The sequence below is a fragment of the Leguminivora glycinivorella genome, chromosome 5 (genome assembly GCF_023078275.1).
Source record: "Leguminivora glycinivorella isolate SPB_JAAS2020 chromosome 5, LegGlyc_1.1, whole genome shotgun sequence".
Lineage (NCBI taxonomy): Eukaryota > Metazoa > Arthropoda > Insecta > Lepidoptera > Tortricidae > Leguminivora > Leguminivora glycinivorella.
The window spans coordinates 2,357,762-2,379,187 of NC_062975.1; the positions used below are offsets into that span (position 1 = coordinate 2,357,762).

Sequence of the window (21,426 nt, forward strand, 5' to 3'; positions counted from 1 at the left end):
TACACAGTTGTGAATGGCGTAAATTAAACCCCAAGGTGACTTGAAAAACTAAACATATTATGTTTAACCATGATGCTACTGCGTAGGCTACATAAAAGGAAATTTCAATGTAGAGTACATTTAACATACATATAACAATGCTAGCCATTCAGTAGAGCGTAGAGCAAATCTAAAGCAGTGCCGCAGAGCCTAATAATCGCATGTGTTGCGTAATGATTGCGACATACGACCATTGTACGCTGAGCCGCCGGTAGTCTAACTGTGCTAACAATCGGCGCTCACTCGTTATTCAACACTTGTTTCATTCATTCTTTTTGTTTCATTGACGTTTCGCCATTCATTTTCATTACTATACGATCGGCAGGCGCTACCATTTTCAATATATTATGTAGTCAGCGAGTTAGCGAATCTAGTACCTATTGATTGGCGATGCCCAGATAGGCAAGTACTTCAGCCCTGTTGATAAAGCATACCTAGCCAATTAGGTCCTATTCAAGTAGCTGGTTACTAAAGAATGTTAGCTGCGCAATAATAATTACTGCGGGTTGAGTGGTTACTTCCAGGCGAATGAGCCGATCGTGTGAGCGCTAAAACAATGAATCTAGAGTTAATGCAGCGACAGAGATAGCAGGTGTTTCTTTTATAGGAATTTTGCTAAAAAAGGTTGACGTTTTACAATTACGTATACATTCCTAACTGAAGTAGGTACGCGGCATGAGAAAGCTTGTAGTCAAGTGAATTGACACACCGAATCAACCGATTATTGATCACTGGTGCGATGGATATTGGCTATATGCATGACTATTAGAATTAGTATGAATAACGCTGGCGCCGATATTATGACCAATGAGACATTGGGCATAATTTGTAGCTAAATAACGACTCCTATAGAATTACTTCTGTCAGAACTCAGTATATTTCACACTACTTGTCCATGCCTTTTTGTCACATCACTACGTCTTTTTCTTCGAGCAGATATTCGAAAGGCATCATTTTCTTTCTTCCCATTTTCTCTATTGCGACAAAAGAAAAAGGTATCTCTTCGAGCCTATGAAGCAACACAAAGGTACCAGTATCTACTACCAGTAGAGAAGCAACGATTGTGATAATGATAATTGGAGCCTACGGAGCAATACAGAGGGACCAGTACTACCAGTCGAAGGTATGATGTCCTCGATAGTCGGTCTAAATTACTGAACAAAGGGCCCAGCCGGGCCGTGTGCCGTCCGGCGGCGTCCGCCGCGCTTCCTGCCCACTCCCGGCATTGTGATGCTAATGCCGCCCCCGTTGTGTCCGTCGCTGTCATCGCTGCACAATGTACCTCCACGTTATGCAGCGGCTGACATTAACGCGTGTAAAGCCAGCCAGGCTGATCTATTTTCAATCGAAAAATATTGGAGTGCAAAAATATATCTGCAAAATTCCCGGCAAGGCGATGAGGCTTGTGTGATAGAATTTTCGTTACTATGTTGTCGGTGATTTTTATTCTAGTTTCTTCATTAGATGTTGGGAGATTACTAAATGTATGCAAGAAATGAAGTTTTAGAGTATTTTTTCAGACAATAAGTGAGGTTTATCTGATGACGCTGCGTTGTTTTTTTTTGAGGTCCAAGTTACCTCACGAAAGTGATCACGTACAGCCTTTTAAGCATAATCGGATTAATCATATTAGGAATTAAGGATAAAAAGATAATCATTAATAATAATAATAGCATATTCCTAAGCTTGGGCAATTTATTGCTAGCGTGGGTCAAGGTAAATCTGGCAGTTTCCAAGGAAACTTTTATAGTACCGGGTATCAATCTAACCCTGGCGCACTCTCGGGAGTCTCGGGCGCCGCCGAGGTCCTTTCGGCCCTCCGTCTCCCGGCAGCGAATTACAACGGTTGGCCATCCATCCCCTGTCACGGCCGATGAAAAAGGCTCGTGACAAATGGAGGCCGCAGATTCTCAAACTGTACAGATTAAAAAAAAATCAAACTGTACCTACTGAGCTATATGAAATATTGTAAAACTCATAGCTTTTCATACTATGGGTAATATTTTTCTTATTTGTTTTTACTGTAAATATCCATGATAACGACATAGGTACGGTTTTATTTCTTTGCTTGCCGTTTAGAGTAACTTGAAAGTTACATTAAGTGATTAAATTGACGGTCTGTTCAAAATGAGTAGGTAATCAAGGCTCTTTGTTTTTATGTTTGACGCTTATTGTTTATGTGATAGCTGTTGGTACTTAACTCTTAAATAAATAATATGATAAACATGTTTTAATCTGATACTTAAAATTAAAGTGCCGCATAATAGGAGCCATAGGAGGTATTGGAGTACTGGGACATTTGCGCTATCTTTTTCTTGGAATCTGGCCTCACGTTCGAATTTAGGCTCTGCAATCAGGAGCCCTAGGAACCTTGTGAGACATGGGGCAGGAGGGTTGCCTGATGATGAGGGGTGCGAGGGTCGCGCGGGGGGAGGGCCGGCGGCGCGCGGCATCGATCCGATGACTCATCTCGCCCATTCATTCGCCGCTCTCAATGAAACGCCCGCCCCCCGCGCCGGCCCCGCGCTCGCCTCTCGCAAGGACTCCCATTAAATTTGCCCAGGTCGCGTAGACTGAATCCTTCACCCGAAAAAGGTGTTACACCTACATATATTTCGACCGTCGTACGTTTCAGCCTACTTTGCGGCCGCCGGCGCCACCCACCGACCCTGGCCATACGCAGAAATGCCATTTAGGTTGTGTGGACTAATTCGCACGACTAAAAACAAAATATATGTGTAGGTAGGTAGGTACATGTTGTAGGTTAGAACTATGTAAGTTGGCAAGTCTAGCCTAGAATGTCTACAAAAGGTGTCAGGAGAGTCGAGTGTGGTTAGTTAGCGAGTTAGGAACAAAGCGATAATGTGGAGTAGGCGTGGGGTGGCTGGCTGGCGCGGGGTGCGGGGCGCGGGCGGTGGCGGCTGCAGGTGGAGGCCTTGGCCCGCGGCCTCGTCCTTCCCGCGCGTTTATCAACAACCTTGCCGAACCTCCCTCGAAATCTCTCTGCTGGCCCGGACTTCATTCTGCATGTCCATTATTCATACACCAATCACTTTGAAAGAAATTTATGAGAAAGCTTCAAGATTGTTTTCTTTTAACTTAATTATTGAAAAAATCCGTACAAAGAGAACTTGATCAAATATACGCATTACCGTATTACGTTTTCGTTCCTTTCGCAAAAACCAAACAATGTTTTATAACACATTCATGTTTTAATTTGAAAGAACTGTCTCATGAGCATTTATGCAGTTACCTACAATTCCGCTCTGAAATTGCTTCAAAATCTTCCGAAAATGAAAATAAAATACATATATGTATATGTAGGTTCAACCTACAATCTAAAATACCTACATGACATATATTTTTGCCATTTCCATGTGTTGTGTTCTCGTTGCCGAGTATCCACTCCTAAGCTAACATTGAATATTTAACGAATATCCCTAATTATCCCTCGCAGGTTTCTATTTGCGGCATGGCGATTCGCGCAGAGTCCACACAGAGGCTGACCGCTGACTCAATGAAGGACACGGGTTGATGGGTCAATTGTATCGACTTATCTCGCCTATATGTGTTAAAAAACACTTAGTGGGAGCACTCACAATTGGCTCATATTTGTGTTAAATTGGTATAAAGAATATCAATATCATCAAGATGGTTTCAAGCAGGAGTGGTTCTATTCTATGAGTGGACATGAGTAAGCTATTACAGTAACATCCGCATTCTCCTGAAACCGCGCAGGCAAAGCGATCGACCGTTATAAATAAATAAGGCAATAGTGTACGGATGGCCAGCTTCCCGGAACACTGTATTCGCAGAGCGAATTGACGTCAGTGGATTCTGTGGAAGAATGGATTCCATCGAATGGTGCTGCTGTATAAAATAAAGCAAGGGCATTTGTTCAGAATTCACTTTGTATAAACAGTCGGAATATGTCGGGTGACTCGGGAGGCGAAGGAATTAGAATACGGAAAGAGTAGATAATAATGTGTGGGATGATATCTTTCAGTTTGCGCCCATTTAGGTATGTTAATTCTGTGAGTTGAACAAAGCTTCAAAAACAAAATACCAACATGTTTCATTTCAACTTATCAGTATCAGATATCACGCCATGTGTAACGCGCGTCCAAAACGCGATGAAAAACACAAGTCCACGCGGCGTACTGAATCGGAACCACCGTAGCGGAACGAGATATAAATATATCAGAATACAATGCGTAACGTACATCCTTCCTAGCCGACCTGTTGTACCGGCGTTTGGACATTACATCAGCGAGCAAAAACTATCAATGCCAATGCTACGCCTCCGCATAGATAATTACCTATAAGCAGCGATTAAGCTCCATTCAGATAAACTCGAGCCGAATTCATTCTTTACCGTAGGTACGTCCAACTTTTTTTGCATACGGTACCCGTGTATAGAAATATTTATTGATTAAAAAAAACATTATTTAGTCTGTTACTTAAACCAATCTTCGACAATGCTTACAAGACGATCGGTTTATCGCATCCTCAATTGCCTTGCCCGGGGCAGCAATGAGTCCAATTCGAAGTTGGAGAGCCAGACGCGAGATATGGCTTCCTTATCCCATTTCGCTTTCCTCAGTTATATTAGCGACCAGATGCTAACGATTTCCTCCGCCAGACCACTGAAGTTTCAAAGAGTTTACATTCAGCTACATCCTGTTGTTCGGCCGCAAGCGCACGTGCTATTATTTATTTTACGACCGACCATCGCCCGCCATAAGTGGAATTGGCCAGTTCAATTGATTAATGAATGAGATGGACTCGATGCGGTGCCCGGCCGTCGCGACGGAGAGCTGTTGGTGTTTTTAAATAAAATTGCACGCGTGCATATGGGGCCGTCGGATTTAATGAAATTGACAGGACGTGAGTGAAACAGGAACCTATCAATAAAATGGCAGCGCTCTTCCGTCGGACGTGGGTCGAGGCGGTGCGTTTCCGGCCCCCTTCTTTGATCATCCCGTTTGTATTACTTCAACGGTTTTTCTCTATAGGATCTTTGATCATTCTCGGTTTTTATAGGATTACTGTCTATTGTAGGGGGATTTATTAAAGCTACTTATTCTTTAGTATTGAATCTCGTGCGCATTGAAGTATGTATTATGTATGTGTAGCTAAGTATTATCCCAAGTACAAGTTCAATTACTCTAGTTTTCTAACAAAACACAGTGGAAATAGATACTTATTTTTCACAGCCGGAAATATCATACTTGTATATCACATGTGTGCTGGACTAATTCAGATTTGTATATTATCTGATCCAAAATTACAAAAGAATGCGATGAATGTCGACAACTGAATATAAGATTGAATGCAAAGTGTCTACTCTGTATAGTAGTGTACACAGTAGGTACGCATATACATATACAGTGTTCGGAAACAGTGCGCGTGTGTGCGTGATGATCATAATCTATCGTCTCGCATTGAGGAGCACAATAAGTAGTGGACTTCCTCTCCCACGTCTCGTGGACGCTCGACCTCCGCGCCCGGCGGCATGCTTTAAGACGATACAGGAGGGGTCAATTCTCCATACAAACGCTCTTGACTATTTCCTCCCTAAGTTTTGAAGATAGAGCAATGATTTTTTCAACACAGATTATTATTATTTTTATCTGTGTCGGAGCGTTTTGTTTTTTTTAGATATTCTTATTTTTAGAGACACTAGAGCCCATCAAAAATATCCAAAAACGGTCCTATTTATTATGGCGCAAAAAAGGTGTGGTATTCAAAATTGGTAACAATTAGCCAAAAAAACTAAACGATCCGACACAGATAATTTCATTGTTATTCAGATTCTCAAATTTCGTTACGATTGATTAAGTTTTGAAGGAGGAAACAGTCGAGAGCGGAACCTCGATTTTAAAGATTTTTTCGCAATATCTTTTAACTAAGTTGTTCTGAATGGACAATTTTTTTTCGATAAATCTAGTATATTTAACTAAAAACTAATAACACTAGTATATTTAACTAAAATTCCTAAATTGAAAGGGGAACCCTCCTTTCCATTTTCGCTCCTGTAGCGTCTTAAACACGTTTCTTTTAAACAGGATTCATCGTATCAGCCCTTTATAAATCTCTCGCTGTTGAGCGTAACCATCTCTTCCAGTACACCACTTGTACAGGAACAGGAGGGCAGGTATTTTTATTAGATGGGTGAGGCTGAATACGTGGGCAGAGTCCAATAAATCGGCAGTTTGAAGAAATGTGCAGAGTAGGCAGTCTTAAATGGGTTTAATGGGTCAGTTAGCAATGGATAATAATTAATTCTATGATTTGTCAATGTTGACAGGATATTATTATTGATATTTGTAGATTATTTTACGGCTTTTGTTGCATTAGCAGCTAAGATACCTACTTTGAGTATGTAACTTTTGGCTCTGGTTGTTTGGCCCACAATAAGTATTGTAGAATTTATCCATTATTTAATATAGTATTGCAGATTAATCCTAATAATTCTATAATTACAAGAGGTAATATGACTAATTTAATAACTATCATAATTTTACTCTAAGTAAGACAATCAGTATTTTATTACAAAATTCCTTGCCTGACAACTGAATGGATACTTAAATATTGAAATTAATGAATGGAGAGTCACTAAATAGATATTTGAAACAGTTTGTTGGTTTTATACTAAGATAAGTTTAGATATTCATTAAATTAATTGATGATTATGTAAGTTCCTACAGTGGCAAAAATACCTAATTTTACATCATTGACACCAATAATATCTATTACATTGATGTTCTGTGAGGCATCTGGTTTTTGATGAGGTGATTAAAAAAACTTAAATAAAGTACCAAACAAGTACCTACCGTCTTTTATAACTAGCATGTCAAATCATGATCTAGAAGTTTAGTTTATTTAGTTATAAAACTGTTAAAATGTATGAGTTAGCATTCCAAATATATTGCTGGTGATTTATACCTAAAAGGCATATTTATGCATCATGTGAAGGATGTTTTTAACAAAATTTGTGTTGAAATTTTGAAATGCAGAAGGTATTGCAAGCCTAATTGAATTAAAGAATATGCCGAGGGCCCTATTGCGTTTGAAGCAAAAGAGCAAAGTCATGTAAAGATTGTAAGTAAAATGATATTTTATTCTTCAATGCATTCACACAATTGAAACTTGATGGATGCTGACCCATTCATGATTTCATACCTATTTCCCCTATATGCTTGGTGATTCATAGTCTTGTCTTGACCATTGACTGTCTCGATATAGGAAAATATTTGAGCAATGACCACTTCAAGAACCACTTTTAAAAAGGTAAATGTATGTTATTATTATAACTGAATATAAAGGAAAACCACATTACTCCATTCAGGTTTAATTTTTGTGAGTATGAATGAATAATATGCAGATATAATAACAAGTTAGATAAACATGACATCATTTTTCACTTGAATATATATAAAAAGTGTAAGGAATATGGCCAATCAATATTTACTTGGCATCATTATATGGAGCAAGAGTTGCCAGCATTGGGGAATTTAGGAATTAAATATGAGGAAATTGTTCAGGTACTAGTATTTTTGTTCTTTGGCTTTGAATGGCACTATTAGATAATTGTTGCCTAGATGGATGATTCAGCCATTCATTTCATAAATATAACAAAATAATGCAAAATATTTACATCCCTGTAACTAGTCATTTTTTTAAATACTGGGTCCGATCCAATCACTGACTTGTTCAGGTCAAAGCATAAAAAGCACAAAAAATAAAATCTACTCATTAATTTCCTCAAAAATTCTGCAAAAGTATATTTTATACTACTAGAGTAAGAAACAACTTTTCAATACTATCTTCATCAGACATTTCCTTTTTCCATAGTCAAGGGTCAAATTTCCAGTTTAAATTGTAAGAGGGTGTCAAGGGTTTATTTTGCCAGCTAGTCCTTTGGGTTAAATAAAATTTTATTTTGCCGGGAAGCAAATATTCACCTAGAGGCTAATATTGATACTTTGGGTGCATGTAATCCAAGATGAGTTAGTTGTTAAGGATGGCATGAGTGTTACCTTGCAAGCAGACGACCTGCACGCCGTCCTGCTTGAGGCGGCGCAGCAGGATGCCGTGCACCGTGTCCGGGTCCCGCGGCGCGCCGTCCCCGTACAGCACGAACGTGCCCCGCGCGCGGCACGCCACGATACGCGCCTTCAGCTCCTTGCACTGCACCGTCGACGCCAGCTCGATCTTGCCCGCGGCCAGCCGTCGCAGCATGATGCTCGGGATGGAGAAGTTTACCGCCGACCGGATGTGCGACACCGCGTATTCGTTGGAGCCCCGGCAGTCGATTAGCACCGTATCTCTCTCATCTGACCGCAGCTTCGCCAGCAGCCATTCCTTCGAAACAGTCTCACACTCGCATTCAGAGTCCGTAGGCATCTTGTAGCCGAAATCCTTTCTTCTGTTTACAAGGGCCCGTTGCGACTCAAAACGCTTGTTGCACTATTGCATGGAAACCATGCAAACTAAAGATATACACACGGTCATAGTTGTTAACACTGGTTTCACGATTAATCTATTTATTAGAAACATGTATTTAACTGTGAGAGAATCCATCTAAATTTAAAAACACACTTGAAATATGAAGGTCCGCTTCGCTATAAACGCGACGCACGATCCTTGCGATGCGCATCAGCGAAAAGCACGAATGAAAGCGAAATGACAAAAAAACGAGATGGGTACCAAATGAATGAGTGATTGATTCTCTAGAGGCGTACCCAAACGAATGAATGAAATCGTTAAAAGTTTGTGTTACCAGTTTAAAAAAAAATCTAGATGGCGAATAGACACAAATTTTAGCGTTCTAAACTATGTCTCAAATACTTTTTAGGGTCAAACATATTAAGGGGGCCTAACGCAAATTTAGAATCCTTGTTATTGTTCCTATATTTGTCTCTATCACTTTTGGTACCTTGAAGTGACAAAGCGAGATAATAAAGTGCCTGGTAAGTTTTCGAATCAGAGATGTAGTACACCTCTCAATGTTTTCTGATTGGTTGATCAAGGAACGAAATGACTGAAATGAACGGCGCAGGTAGTTGGAAATGGAATGGAAAGATGGAAAGATAAAGAAAGGAATGAATAAATTGCGTTTGAGATGTGTAATTGTGTAGCGACATTGACGTTTGCTTTGCTTCAAGTTCTAATTATTCTTTCTTATTTTTAAGGTATTTTTGAGTGATTTATCACGGTTCTTTGTGTAATTAAGTGCTTTTATACCCATTTAAACAAAGCCTGAAATCATGGATCTTTTATACAACGATTTAGAAAATTACGATGACGTTGAAACACTGAACAGGGTAAGAACGATACTACATTTTAGCGCCAAATTTTTTTTTAGCGTAAAACCACATTTAACTGCCTCTCCAATTGATGAGATCCGGCTTTAGGGTTTTTTTAACCACTTTTAAAGCATCTTATAGTATTTATTTCTTAACATGATAATGTCTTAATTCTAATTGCCAAGTATAATGTTTGTACAATAATTATTAGCCATCCAGAAAACTGCTTACTTAGCAACACCTGCACTGTAGGTCTGTCACGGTCAAGTTTCTTGCCCAATCTAAAATATCTTGTGGTATATCAAGCAACAGACCAAAGCTGACCAGAACTTTACCTCAGAAAGATATCCATTTGATATTTAGAATCACATAAATAAAAGTCATGTGCAGGTTTCTGACATTGCGAACTTGAGTGTTGAATGTGTGCTTAAGGTAAGGTCTGGAGAGGCTAGGTAAAACTATAATCAGACATGAAACATTGAGTGTAATTGATTCATATATTATGCGTCTATGATTTGATTGTTGCAGCTGAAAAATGAAAATGTCGACCTGACGCGCCAACTGGAATATTGCAATGCAAACATGCAAAAGCTGCAGAAGGTATGTTATGTCTGTGAAAGGTAAAGGTGTGCTTGTTTCCATGTTAGCTTGCAAGTTACTTCATTGTTTCCATCTTTTACCTACTCTGTGTAGTATAGTAACCAAAGACTAATAAATGTACTATCAGCTGCAAAAGTGCATGGCGAATTTATCAATGAATTCATTCATAATTTTTCCATGCACTTTTGCAGCTGATAGTACCTATAACATTTCTAGTTGGTAAGGTAAAACATTTGTGTATGGCGAAGAGAAGTTGAGAATACTGGTTTAACCCTCAGTATCCAGGGACATCAAATTTCGCAGTTAATAATGATGTGCCATTAAAGATTAATAACTAATTAAATTTACCATTTCATGAGTTTATTTAATATTGAATTTGTGTTTCCGATATAAGCAGAAGTGGTTCATAAAAATATCTATGTGTCTTCTTATATTTTTTGTGTTTGGTTTTCACTCTTATTTCTAGCACACCTGGCCAAGGTGAAACTGCCCAGTGTTGAACATGGTACAATGAATTCAGTCAACTGACCAAATAATACAAAATAACGCAACTTTTAAATAACAACTTTTTACTATCACATCGAATCATTTAGCAAGTTTTCCTACTACTGTGTTGGTAGTTTTAACACACACTAATAAAGTTGTCCTACTAACATCATTGCTAGAACATTATACATTCCATTGTTAACCAATGGCATCAGGAAGCCATTGAATGGATGTGCATTGATATTTTAGAGCATTTTGCAGGATTTTGATAAGCTGGAGGCAGAGTTTAAGAAACTTGAAACAAACTATTCTTCTCTTCTGAAAATATCAAGAGCTGAGATACAGAGGAAGACTGAAATGATCACAAATCTTAATATTGAGTAAGTATAATTAAATAAAAATACTAGTTTCTCTTTTTTATTTATTGTAGCCTGCAAGATTCAGAAGATTCTAACCTGTACTAAACTGCATTTCAATTTTGGCACTAAAGTGGGTGATAGACATACAAGCAAGTACGCAATTACGCATACTTAAAGATTTCAAACTGGTTGGATCGTCGACGACTATGCGCGCCGGTTTTAAAGTACGCTTACTTACGGTACTTACACACAGTCGAAAGAGGTCGTCGAGCCATAAGTACGCGTACTTGCTCATACATCTATCACCCACTTAAGAAAAACCTAAAGTTTTGTGCAATATAACAGTGGTTAATAAAAAAGAAAGAAAAGGCGGCTTGGGACGTGGGGCGTGGAGCGGACGCCTGCGCCGCGTCGCTTGAGTGTAATTTAAAAACGTCTCCTCAGTACACTTTGTATAGGAAAGATGTAAGACGCGCCGCCGAGGGGCGCGGTGGCGCGGTTGGCGCCGCGTCGCTTGAGGCGCGTCTTACGACATTCGTTGCCTGTGTGTATATCGCCCCTATTAATGTACCTTTGTTATTTAATGAACTCAACTTTATTTGTTTACAGAAAAGACTTGTTAGTGATAAAAGCAGTTCAAAATGGCCCTGCACATAAAGTTCAAGAACTGATAAGGAATGTGCGCGACGAAACTGGCTTTAAACGCAAAAAGAAACCACGGAACAAAGGTCCAAAAGGGAGGGAACAACTATTAAGGTACATAAAAGTGTAAAATTATTGTAAAATAATTTTAACCATAAAGGCTGACAGAAATGTTTTGGTGTCAGAACAATTTCCGCTCCAAATATATATTTACTAGCTTTTGCCCGCGGCTTCGCTCGCGTTAAAAAGAGACAAAAAGTAGCCTATGTCACTCTCCATCCCTTCAACTATCTTCACTTAAAAAATCACGACAATTCGTCGCTCCGTTTTGCCGTGAAAGACGGACAAACAAACAGACACACACTTTCCCATTTATAATATTAGTATGGATATTCCTGCTGTGTTACCTGGATGTAATGTTTTTAGGAGGAACACTAGCCATCCCCAATCGCCTGCACCGAGCTCCACTGCAACAGACAATTCCTACAAGGTACTAGGTAGTGAAACAGTTGCTGATAACAGCAAATCTAGCAGATTAGATACAAAAGAAAATGAGCTTCAGAAACATGAGGTGTTCCCGGACAATCAACCTCCATCTCCCGTTGCCAACAAACGGGTCTCTGTATTGTCTCGGTAAGTTAATTAATTAATTTAATTTATTTATTTATCGTTCAAGGCAATGTTATAAAGAGACAAAAAGTAGCCTATGTCACTCTCCATCCCTTCAACTATCTTCACTTAAAAAATCACGACAATTTGTCGCTCCGTTTTGCCGTGAAGGACGGCCAAACAAACACACACTAATATTAGTATGCATTGAAGATTTAAAAGCTAATTGTTAGTGTAACATTAAACAGAAGGTAGACAACACAACAATATAGCAGTAGGTACGGTCAGCCAAGAAAGATGACTGTACAGGACATTACAGTAATAAAACACTCACCTAGTTGCGGTCATGACACATATACTTTTTCCATAATATTTGCTCAAACTTGTGTTTAGTACTTGTATTTTGCACTTGCTCAGCACTGAAGAAGTCCGCCTATGTATTTTATTACATATTACGTTTTATTTTCAGGCCCCATCTTTCAAAGTTAAGCTCTGATGAAGAATTTGAAGACATGTATTCCGCATTAAAACCTAAAGCATCTAGAGAACCTGAGAGAACCCGCAAAAGGGGGCGAGACGATTCTCAGGATGAGAAAATGTTGTATAACAGTCCACTTGATAGGCCCGTAAATTATCCTGATCCCTTTAGAGAACGATTTACTAGAAATAGAGCTGGCAGATTTTCTGATACTGAAAGAATTTCTACCAGAGAAAAACATCATAATGACCCAGACAGAAATATCATTAAGGGTAAACATAATTATGATAGAAACAAAAATGTAAGTGATTCGCTACACCACAGATTCAGCCCTGAAAGACATCACCGGGGCCCGAAAGAATTAGGGGAGGATCGTATACGGAATAGGCGATTGGAAAGCCCACAGAGGGAGAGGCGACGCTTGGAAAGCCCCCTAGAGAGAGGCATCGCTTGGGAAGTCCTCCGCAAGAAAGACAACCGATACGAAACCGGATTCGCGAGCGTCGCAAGTCTTATCACGGGCGGTCAGGCAACTATCCAGAACTACACTCTGTCATACATAAAATTCATGGGGAATATGGAGAACCACAAAGTAAGAGACCAAGAATTGAAATTCCTGTTCACCACGAAGAAAGAAGGCCTAGCGAAAGCCAGTATCATAACGAATCGCCCCCTAATGTGGGAAACATTGGTCGCACTTGCCGCTCGCCAGATTTTTCACACACGGAAGAATCTTCTAACGAACCCGTAGTAGCCCAGACTGGTAAGAGAATGTCTATACATTTTACTGTCTACCAATTTTTAACTGCATTTGTGTTGTTTTTAAATTTTGATGAGTTCTCGTATTTGGATTACAAAATATATTATTTGATAGTTACAGATGATTTTTGATTGATTTCAGTTTTTACTGCTAGATTATGGTTTCTTACGTTTCTGGCTGTTCAAATCAAACTATACTTAGTAATTTTAATAACAACCTTTATTATACATATAAAAATAAAAACAGTGATGGTCTACTTGGCTGCCGTAGCTGTTTTTATTTTTTATATTAAATTATTATATTAAATTTATATTAAATTATTTAAATGTAATTACATTCAAATAATTTAATATAAAACGCTTTTGTTTTAGAAACCAGATCCCGCCCGCCCGTGCGTACACCTACGCCCGTCCTTGATGATCCTAGATTAAGCAGTGACAGATATATCCAGTGCAGTGAAGGAAACAAGCATATCCTACAGTCGGCCCATGCTAATGACATATCTTTACAGCCTGTTGACAAATCCCTTTGGAACCTTGAAGAAGTTCACGTGCCAAAAGCATTAAGATCTAAGCCTTTAGAAATCAGTGAAGAACTTGTTAATGAAATGGATGTAGATAAACCTGTATCTGTAAAATCTCTCGAAGACGGTGAAATAGGTTCAGATACATATGACACGGCTTTGGATGATATTTATGATTTTGAAGAATTTAATAAGCAAATTGCCAATAGAAATGATAGAGAGAATCATAGAAATGATAGTCAAAAAGTTGAAATTAAACGTTACAAAGAACAATCACCTGTAGATATGCTTCAAGACTTTGAAAAAGGAAGTCATACAAAAACGAGACTCAAAACGAAAGAGAAGGTGAAAAGTCGTAGAGATGAAGAGTCAGTAGTGACTTCTAAAGATAGCCAAGAAGTTGACACAAAGAGCCATTATGACAACCCATTATTACCAAGTGTACTACAAAAGCTGATTCATTCTATGAATGAAGAACATCCTGAACGAGATAACACTGTTAAGAAAGAAAATGAATCTAAACAAGTCACCGCATCTAGGATATCTAATAAGTCTGAAAAGTCGATAGCAAAAATTAAAGATGACAGAGAAAATCTAAATGAGTCAGACAACAAAAAGGCAGATAAACTTGAAAAACGACCAGTAAAAGAACCTAAACAACTTGCTGTTTCCAGTGTACCGAATGATTCTGAAAAGTCCAGTCCAAGAACTGCGGACAACGGAGAAAATGAAAACCAGTCAGACTTAGAGACTGGCGACAAAACAGATAAACATGAAAGAAGATCAGAAAAAGAACCTAAACGAATTTCTGCATACAAGATTCCAAAAAAGTCTGAAAAACTAGGTTCAAATACCAAAGACGAAAGAGAAAATCAAAACAAGTTAGAATTACATGCTGACTACAACAAAACAGACAATCTTAAAAAATACTCCAAAATGGAATCTAAACGACTCGCTGCACCTAGGATACCGACTAAGTCTGTAAATGTAGGTTCAAAAACTAGAGGTAATAGAGAAAGTTCAAACGAGTCTGAATTAGAGACTAACAAGAAAAAGACAGATAGACCTAAAAAAAGATCAGACAAAGAATCCAAACAAAAATCATCATCAGGCAAAGAATTAGAATCTGAGTTGTCAGATAAGCCTGAAAAGGAAAGGTTAAAAAGTAACGATAAAATAGCACATCAAAATATACCTGATGTGAAAAAAACAGTTGAAAAATTAACCAAAAAAAGTTCAGAGGAGATTGAACTCCACGCAGAGGCGGAAATATCAGATGGTATCGAGAAAGCAAGTTCAAAGATTAAAAAAATAGAACGTAAAAACGTGTCTGAATTGATTGTCAAGGAAAAACCTGCCAAAGAAACAGTAGAAACTGTAGTATTTCACGAATTTGAACATAGAGTTTACTCCAGGCATATTGTCGAGGGCGATTTAGAGCTAAGCGATGAAAGTAATGACGAAACCCAACTTAAGATAGAAGAAAAAAACGAAGAGAAAAAGAAGATATCCTCCAAAAGAAAATCTCATAGAGGCCCATCCAAAGATAAGAGAGTCGATTCTGAAGAAACGACTAGATCTCAGAAAGATACGGAGAAAGAAAGAAAGTCTATGAACAAATTTAGTGAATTATTTGGTGACAGCAGTAGTTTAATAACTCCAGAGGACCTTAACCTCGCCACGCGCACGGCGCACGGGCTGCCGGCCGACTGCTGCCCGCCCGCCGCCGAGGACGCGCAGGACAGCATCATCGAACCTGGAACTCCTGCCAAACCACAAACCACCAACATTTACCCTAAAGACTTTACAGAAAGTTTAGGAAAGCCCACATTTGCCGAAAACACATTCAAACCCAAAGACCTGAAAGACAGAACTCGTACAAAACATAAACAAAATAAGGATGTGGATGGCACAATAGTTTCAAATAATACACACGGCGACACTGTAGAACAGGTTGGGGAACTAAGTAAACGAACTGTTGAGAGTTCAGCAGCAGATGAAAATCTTGTGTCAAATACAAATAATCACACAAACCAAACGGATGTTTCCAAGCTAGATGAAAAGGTTAAGGAGTCTTCAAAAAGCAACAAAAGACCAAAAACCAAAGGTGAAAAGAAATTGTCAGTTAGTGAAAACACGGAAGAAACCAATTCCCATAACGTTTACGTCGCAGAGCCGAGCTCAAACTCGCCCACTCCGAGCGACAACAAAGAGAACTCTAGCAGTAACGGTAACTCGGAGAGAAATATCAGTAACGAAATGGCAAGAATTTTTGAGAATCAAATAGTCGTAAATAAAATATCTTCAACTGATGTCAACGAAGTCAATAAGGAAATGCCACAATTAAGTGAATCTACAAAAGAAACAAACTGTAGCAGTGGTATTCAAGATGTTCCCAACCTCGCTCCGGCAGTAGACGAGCCTGGATTAGTGACGACGGTTGTGATATCGACAGGTGTTCAACCTATAGCTTCAAACGCGGCGCAATATGCTTCGCCGTTCGGCGCACTGGCCTCATCTACTCCCGCTAAGGATTTGTCTGCTATTGACATTTCCTCTGAAATAGAGCCAAAACTCAGCCACTCGGCACAAGTCAGTGTGACGATATCGCGAGATGATTCAACCTCCCAGCCTGAGGATGCACCTGATATGAGAATAACTTGTGTTAGACGACGGAGGCGAGTGCTAAAGCGATAATCTGTTATGTTTGTAGATATTCGGGCTTTTGAACTTGGGGCATTTGCAGATAAAAATAAATTCACGCTTGTCAAGCGTTTACCAATAGACTCTCAGATGTATTATATTTTAGGACGAGTGTCACACGCAGGATCGTTCCCGCACACTCGAAGATCTTATATGACTTCGCTATCAGTTTACAATATCGTTGTGTTTATACTGATTTCAATATTGTGAATAGTTAATATTAGGTAAATACTTGGATTGACTTCTGTACATTTTAAAATTCGAGAGTAACCGTGGTAGCAATTTACTTTGTATGTATTATTTTTCACTTGCTGTAAGAAAAGATATGTAACACAAAATATTAAGTAAATTGATGGTTTATGAAATTCATTACCTACCATATTATATAGGTACACGTGTTTGATATAATTTGACTTTGAGACTTATTTAATTTACCTATTCTAGTTAAGTCGATCTCTAATGACATTATAAGTAAAGTCGAGCTGATAAATATGTGTACATTTTTTCACCTTATTGCTACGAGTTTTAAGGTGAAGAAATGTACAGATATTTATGAACTCGACTGTACCTTCCAAATATATGGTTATTTGGAAATGCTCTGAGCATATTGTTATTGAACGATGTCAAATTCAACTTTGATTAGTCTTCCATAAATACTAAATTTTTGCAGCTAAAAAGTCTAGCTGACTCTGTTATTTCAAAAGCACATCTTACATCCTCAAAGTTGTTTTAAGGTTGAACATGTACTGGAATTATAAGAGTCAGGTTTAGTCATTCGCTGCAAGCGATTTTTAGAGCTTTCACGTGTAAATATTCTACGTAATACATATATGCAGGTACAACGTTTATCATCTATAGATTTCTGCATTTTCTGCCCTAATAAAGACGGTATTTTAAGAAAATACGGTGTTTATCAGGGACGTAGTGTGTAGCAAGAATCAGAGGCCAGTATTTGTGTTATGTATGAAAAACCGTATGCCTTATTAATTTGCTATCATACTTACTGAACTTGAATCTTTACAAGTTATCTGATGATTTAAGGTTGATTATTACATGGAACTCATTCATGCCTGAAGAATGGGCCAAAATTTTCCTTCACTCAATTTTATTGATTGTAAGAGTGTAACTGAAGTCTGAATGTACCTTTAGTTTTAGAAATAAAAACAGTATATTATTTAAGATATTCAATCTTTTATTCCCATAACAGTCTTTGCTTTCCTTACAAAGAGCCCTTAAAAATATTATATTTACATTATCACATTGAACATATAGATATAACAAATAATTGTCCACGCTCACTTATAAGTCTTATAACAGAATTACAACAGTAGTTTTAATAAACATAAATACATTTTAAGGTTCAACTACACTTGTGATAATTGTCACGTTGCAAATAATGATTGATTGATTGATTGCACATACAGATGTAGCGCGAAAAGGAAACGTATTTGTCATGCTAGTTCAGACAGCGTCAGTACGTCTTGTACTGAGACTGACTGAAATAGCATGACACGTTCGTACGTTAATTTCCGTAAAAATACGAAGGAAAATCTTGCACTACGCCTGTACATATTTTATGCGTCATACTACTTATACTTAATTACGTCTATGTCAGGAAATAATATGAATTGCTTATGAAATAAAACTATGGAAATCGCGTATAATGAATTTACAATTCATCCCGACGTTTCGAACACTACAGCATTCGTGGTCGACAACTATGGCGGTAACAGAAGACAATATTAATATGAATTGCTTTCAAGTCCGTTCTTTTTTTCCTCCAGGACCACCAAGTTGAATTCCTAAAATGTTGGATTTGCAAAAAGTTGAATTTGCAGGATGTTGAATGTTAAAATGTTGAATTTGCATTTTGTTGAGTTCTTTTTATGTCCAAATTGCATAAAGTTGAATTTGCAGCTTGTTGAATCCTAAAATGTTGAATTTGCAGAAAGTTGATTTTGCGGTATGGTGAACCCTAAAATGTTGAATTTCCATAAGATTGAATTTGCGGTAGGTACCTACAGGGTGTAGCAAAGGTCCCGAGTGATACTTTAACAGCTGATAGGGTTACTAATGACCCTAAGTGCGATACAAGTGAAAACATTTCGTAGTTCGAAAAAAATGAGTTTCGATTTTTTCCGCTTAAATAGCAATCAGGGTATTGACCTTGTCGACTGTTGAAGTAGGGTGCATTGGGGTAATTTCGAACGTCGTCTAATTTCGAAAGTCATAAGTATAGCACGCCTAACGAAGACATTTAACTGTCCGTCGGCGGAAATAATTCGTGTATAGGCGAATTTTGGCATAGTTGTAGGGAATGGTGTTCTAATCCACATACTCAAAGTACTGATGGGTAGGGGAGGAGCTAACGGGTGGAGGGGGGTGTAAAGGTCCCTTTTTTTAGTTTTTCGCGAATAACTCTTAAACTGTGGCACATAGCAAAAAATGTTCTGAAACACAAGTAATCTTCATAAAATTCTCTACAAAAAAGTCTTATACACTTTTTATCTGGGACCAATCGTTCATGAGATATGGAAGGGAAAAGATGGACAATAAAGGAATAAACTCATTTGTTTATGAACAATACGTTTATTCTTATAGAGACGCGGTAGCGTGTCAAGCCAGGTTCAAGTAACAAAAGTAGCAAGCAGCACCGTGTGTAATATTACACGAACCGTTTGGAGCCACATTTGACCCCCTTCTAACTCAAAAACTATTTCACATAAACGTGTTATAATGCAACGTAAAAAGAAACCAACGCGCGTAGTAAAAGTATGAGCTATAAGCGCTCCTCAATAAGCCCGGTACTAGCAGCCCGCCTTAGTGCGTTTTCACATTATCCGATCCGATATCGGATGTCGGAAGGATTTCAAAGGCAAAAATCCAAGACGGCGCCTTAAATGTACGGGATATCGGTCCTACTTCCGATATCGGATCGGATAATGTGAAAACGCACTTACCCCGCGCGCGCGCAGCCCTTTATAAGCCACCGCGCGGCCGGCGCTCGCTCATCCCAGTCGTCCTCAAAACGTCGACGTAAGACCGCCCCACAAGGATGGGGCGCGACCAGATACAGCCCTCACAGCGCCCAGCGCGGAAGGGGCTACTCACACCCCAGCAGGGGTGTTGAACGACATTACAGCAGCGCTCGCTCAGTTTGTCTCGCGCGATCCGATTACATTGTAGCTGACTTGACGAGCAAAGTATGCCATCGCCTCTTCTAGTTCATCCCCATTCAGTTGGTGGTAAATAAATTGTACGTTAAATACAAAAATATTTGTACGCCTTTTTTTTCGGATTCAATAAGTATTTTTTTCCTAAAATAGAGGTAAGTTTAGCACGTGCATTCAATATTCAAGCAGGCGTACAAATATTTTGTATTTAACGTACAATTTATTTACCACCTACTGAATGGGGATGAACTAGAAGAGGCGATGGCATATTAAAGCCAGTGACAACCAACGACCCAGTGGCACCTGACTCCATTCTCAAAACTATATTTTGCCGATGCAAGACTGGGTGTGGGGTGCGATGCGGCTGCCGAAAAGCAGGAATTGCCTGCTCCAGTGTCTGTGGTGTATGCTCGGGAGCATGCACTAACGGAGCTCCCATCGAAGTAGAGACGGAAGATAGTTAGGAATTTTATTTATGAATTTATCCCATCAAAGCAATACCGGGCGGTCGTGATGCTTTGCTCGTCAAGTCAGCTACAATGTGATCGGATCGCTGCGCGAGACAAACTGAGCGAGCGCTGCTGTAATGTCGTTCAACACCCCTGCTGGGGTGTGAGTAGCCCCTTCCGCGCTGGGCGCTGTGAGGGCTGTATCTGGTCGCGCCCCATCCTTGTGGGGCAGTCTTACGTCGACGTTTTGAGGACGACTGGGATGAGCGAGCGCCGGCCGCGCGGTGGCTTATAAAGGGCTGCGCGCGCGCGCGGGATAAGTGCGTTTTCACATTATCCGATCCGATATCGGAAGTAGGACCGATATCCCGTACATTTAAGGCGCCGTCTTGGATTTTTGCCTTTGAAATCCTTCCGACATCCGATATCGGATCGGATAATGTGAAAACGCACTAAGGCGGGCTGCTAGTACCGGGCTTATTGAGGAGCGCTTATAGCTCATACTTTTACTACGCGCGTTGGTTTCTTTTTACGTTGCATTATAACACGTTTATGTGAAATAGTTTTTGAGTTAGAAGGGGTCAAATGTGGCTCCAAACGGTTCGTGTAATATTACACACGGTGCTGCTTGCTACTTTTGTTACTTGAACCTGGCTTGACACGCTACCGCGTCTCTATAAGAATAAACGTATTGTTCATAAACAAATGAGTTTATTCCTTTATTGTCCATCTTTTCCTTCCATATCTCATGAACGATTGGTCCCAGATAAAAAGTGTATAAGACTTTTTTGTAGAGAATTTTATGAAGATTACTTGTGTTTCAGAACATTTTTTGCTATGTGCCACAGTTTAAGAGTTATTCGCGAAAAACTAAAAAAAGGGACCTTTACACCCCCTCCACCCGTTAGCTCCTCCCCTACCCATCAGTACTTTGAGTATGTGGATTAGAACACCATTCCCTACAACTATGCCAAAATTCGCCTATACACGAATTATTTCCCGCGAGAGATAGGCTTCATTGAGTGTGATTTGTTCAAAGAATCGTGGACTCTTTTAATCCTGATAGCCTGATAGGAGAAAGGAACTGTCCCAAAATTTGTTTTCCATTCCGTTTACCATTTTTTCATAGCTATATCGGTAATGGGATGGACAATCCCAAAAATGTCTGGAAATCTTGGGACAATTTTTAGTCCTATTAGGACCAAAAAGCTCGCGATTCTGAGTAAAAATCATATTAAAAAATACCCATGTTAAAAAAAGATTCCAGGAATATAAACTTGAGTTCCTAAAATGT

At 39.1% G+C, this 21,426-nt stretch overlaps 2 protein-coding genes across 4 annotated transcripts in view; one reads left to right on the forward strand and one right to left on the reverse strand.

The window, feature by feature from the left end:
* The window catches only part of LOC125226245 (dual specificity protein phosphatase Mpk3-like), a 39,908-nt gene extending 31,173 nt beyond the window's left edge, over positions 1–8,735 (reverse strand). Inside the window, exon 1 of one of the 2 annotated variants that reach the window (XM_048130163.1) lies at positions 8,082–8,734. In XM_048130163.1, the coding sequence (XP_047986120.1) occupies positions 8,082–8,448 (367 nt within the window). In that variant the 5' untranslated portion in view covers positions 8,449–8,734. Of the gene's footprint in view, positions 1–8,081 lie in introns of both variants that reach the window. The other variant, XM_048130164.1, reaches the window with a different exon arrangement.
* Positions 8,736–9,187: 452 nt separating this feature from the next.
* LOC125226104 (myosin-H heavy chain-like) lies at positions 9,188–13,796 on the forward strand. Of its 2 annotated transcripts, none has more exons than XM_048129967.1 (7): positions 9,188–9,368; positions 9,879–9,950; positions 10,686–10,816; positions 11,405–11,551; positions 11,864–12,070; positions 12,516–13,287; positions 13,656–13,796. In XM_048129967.1, exons 1-6 carry the CDS (start codon positions 9,312–9,314, stop codon positions 13,273–13,275), a joined length of 1,374 nt encoding a protein of 457 aa, XP_047985924.1. In that variant the 5' UTR covers positions 9,188–9,311; the 3' UTR covers positions 13,276–13,287; positions 13,656–13,796. The 2 variants fall into 2 exon arrangements, with proteins under 2 accessions (XP_047985924.1, XP_047985925.1); XM_048129968.1 differs by having other exon boundaries at positions 10,698–10,816.
* Positions 13,797–21,426: the final 7,630 nt, after the last annotated feature.

Excerpts from the sequence above, each read along its gene's own strand:
- LOC125226104 (XM_048129967.1), top strand. The coding sequence starts at position 9,312 with ATGGATCTTTTATACAACGATTTAGAAAATTACGATGACGTTGAAACA. Across the intron at positions 9,369-9,878 it reads ACGTTGAAACACTGAACAGG|CTGAAAAATGAAAATGTCGA; the intron begins GTAAGAACGATA and ends TGATTGTTGCAG. Across the intron at positions 11,552-11,863 it reads GGGAGGGAACAACTATTAAG|GAGGAACACTAGCCATCCCC; the intron begins GTACATAAAAGT and ends TAATGTTTTTAG.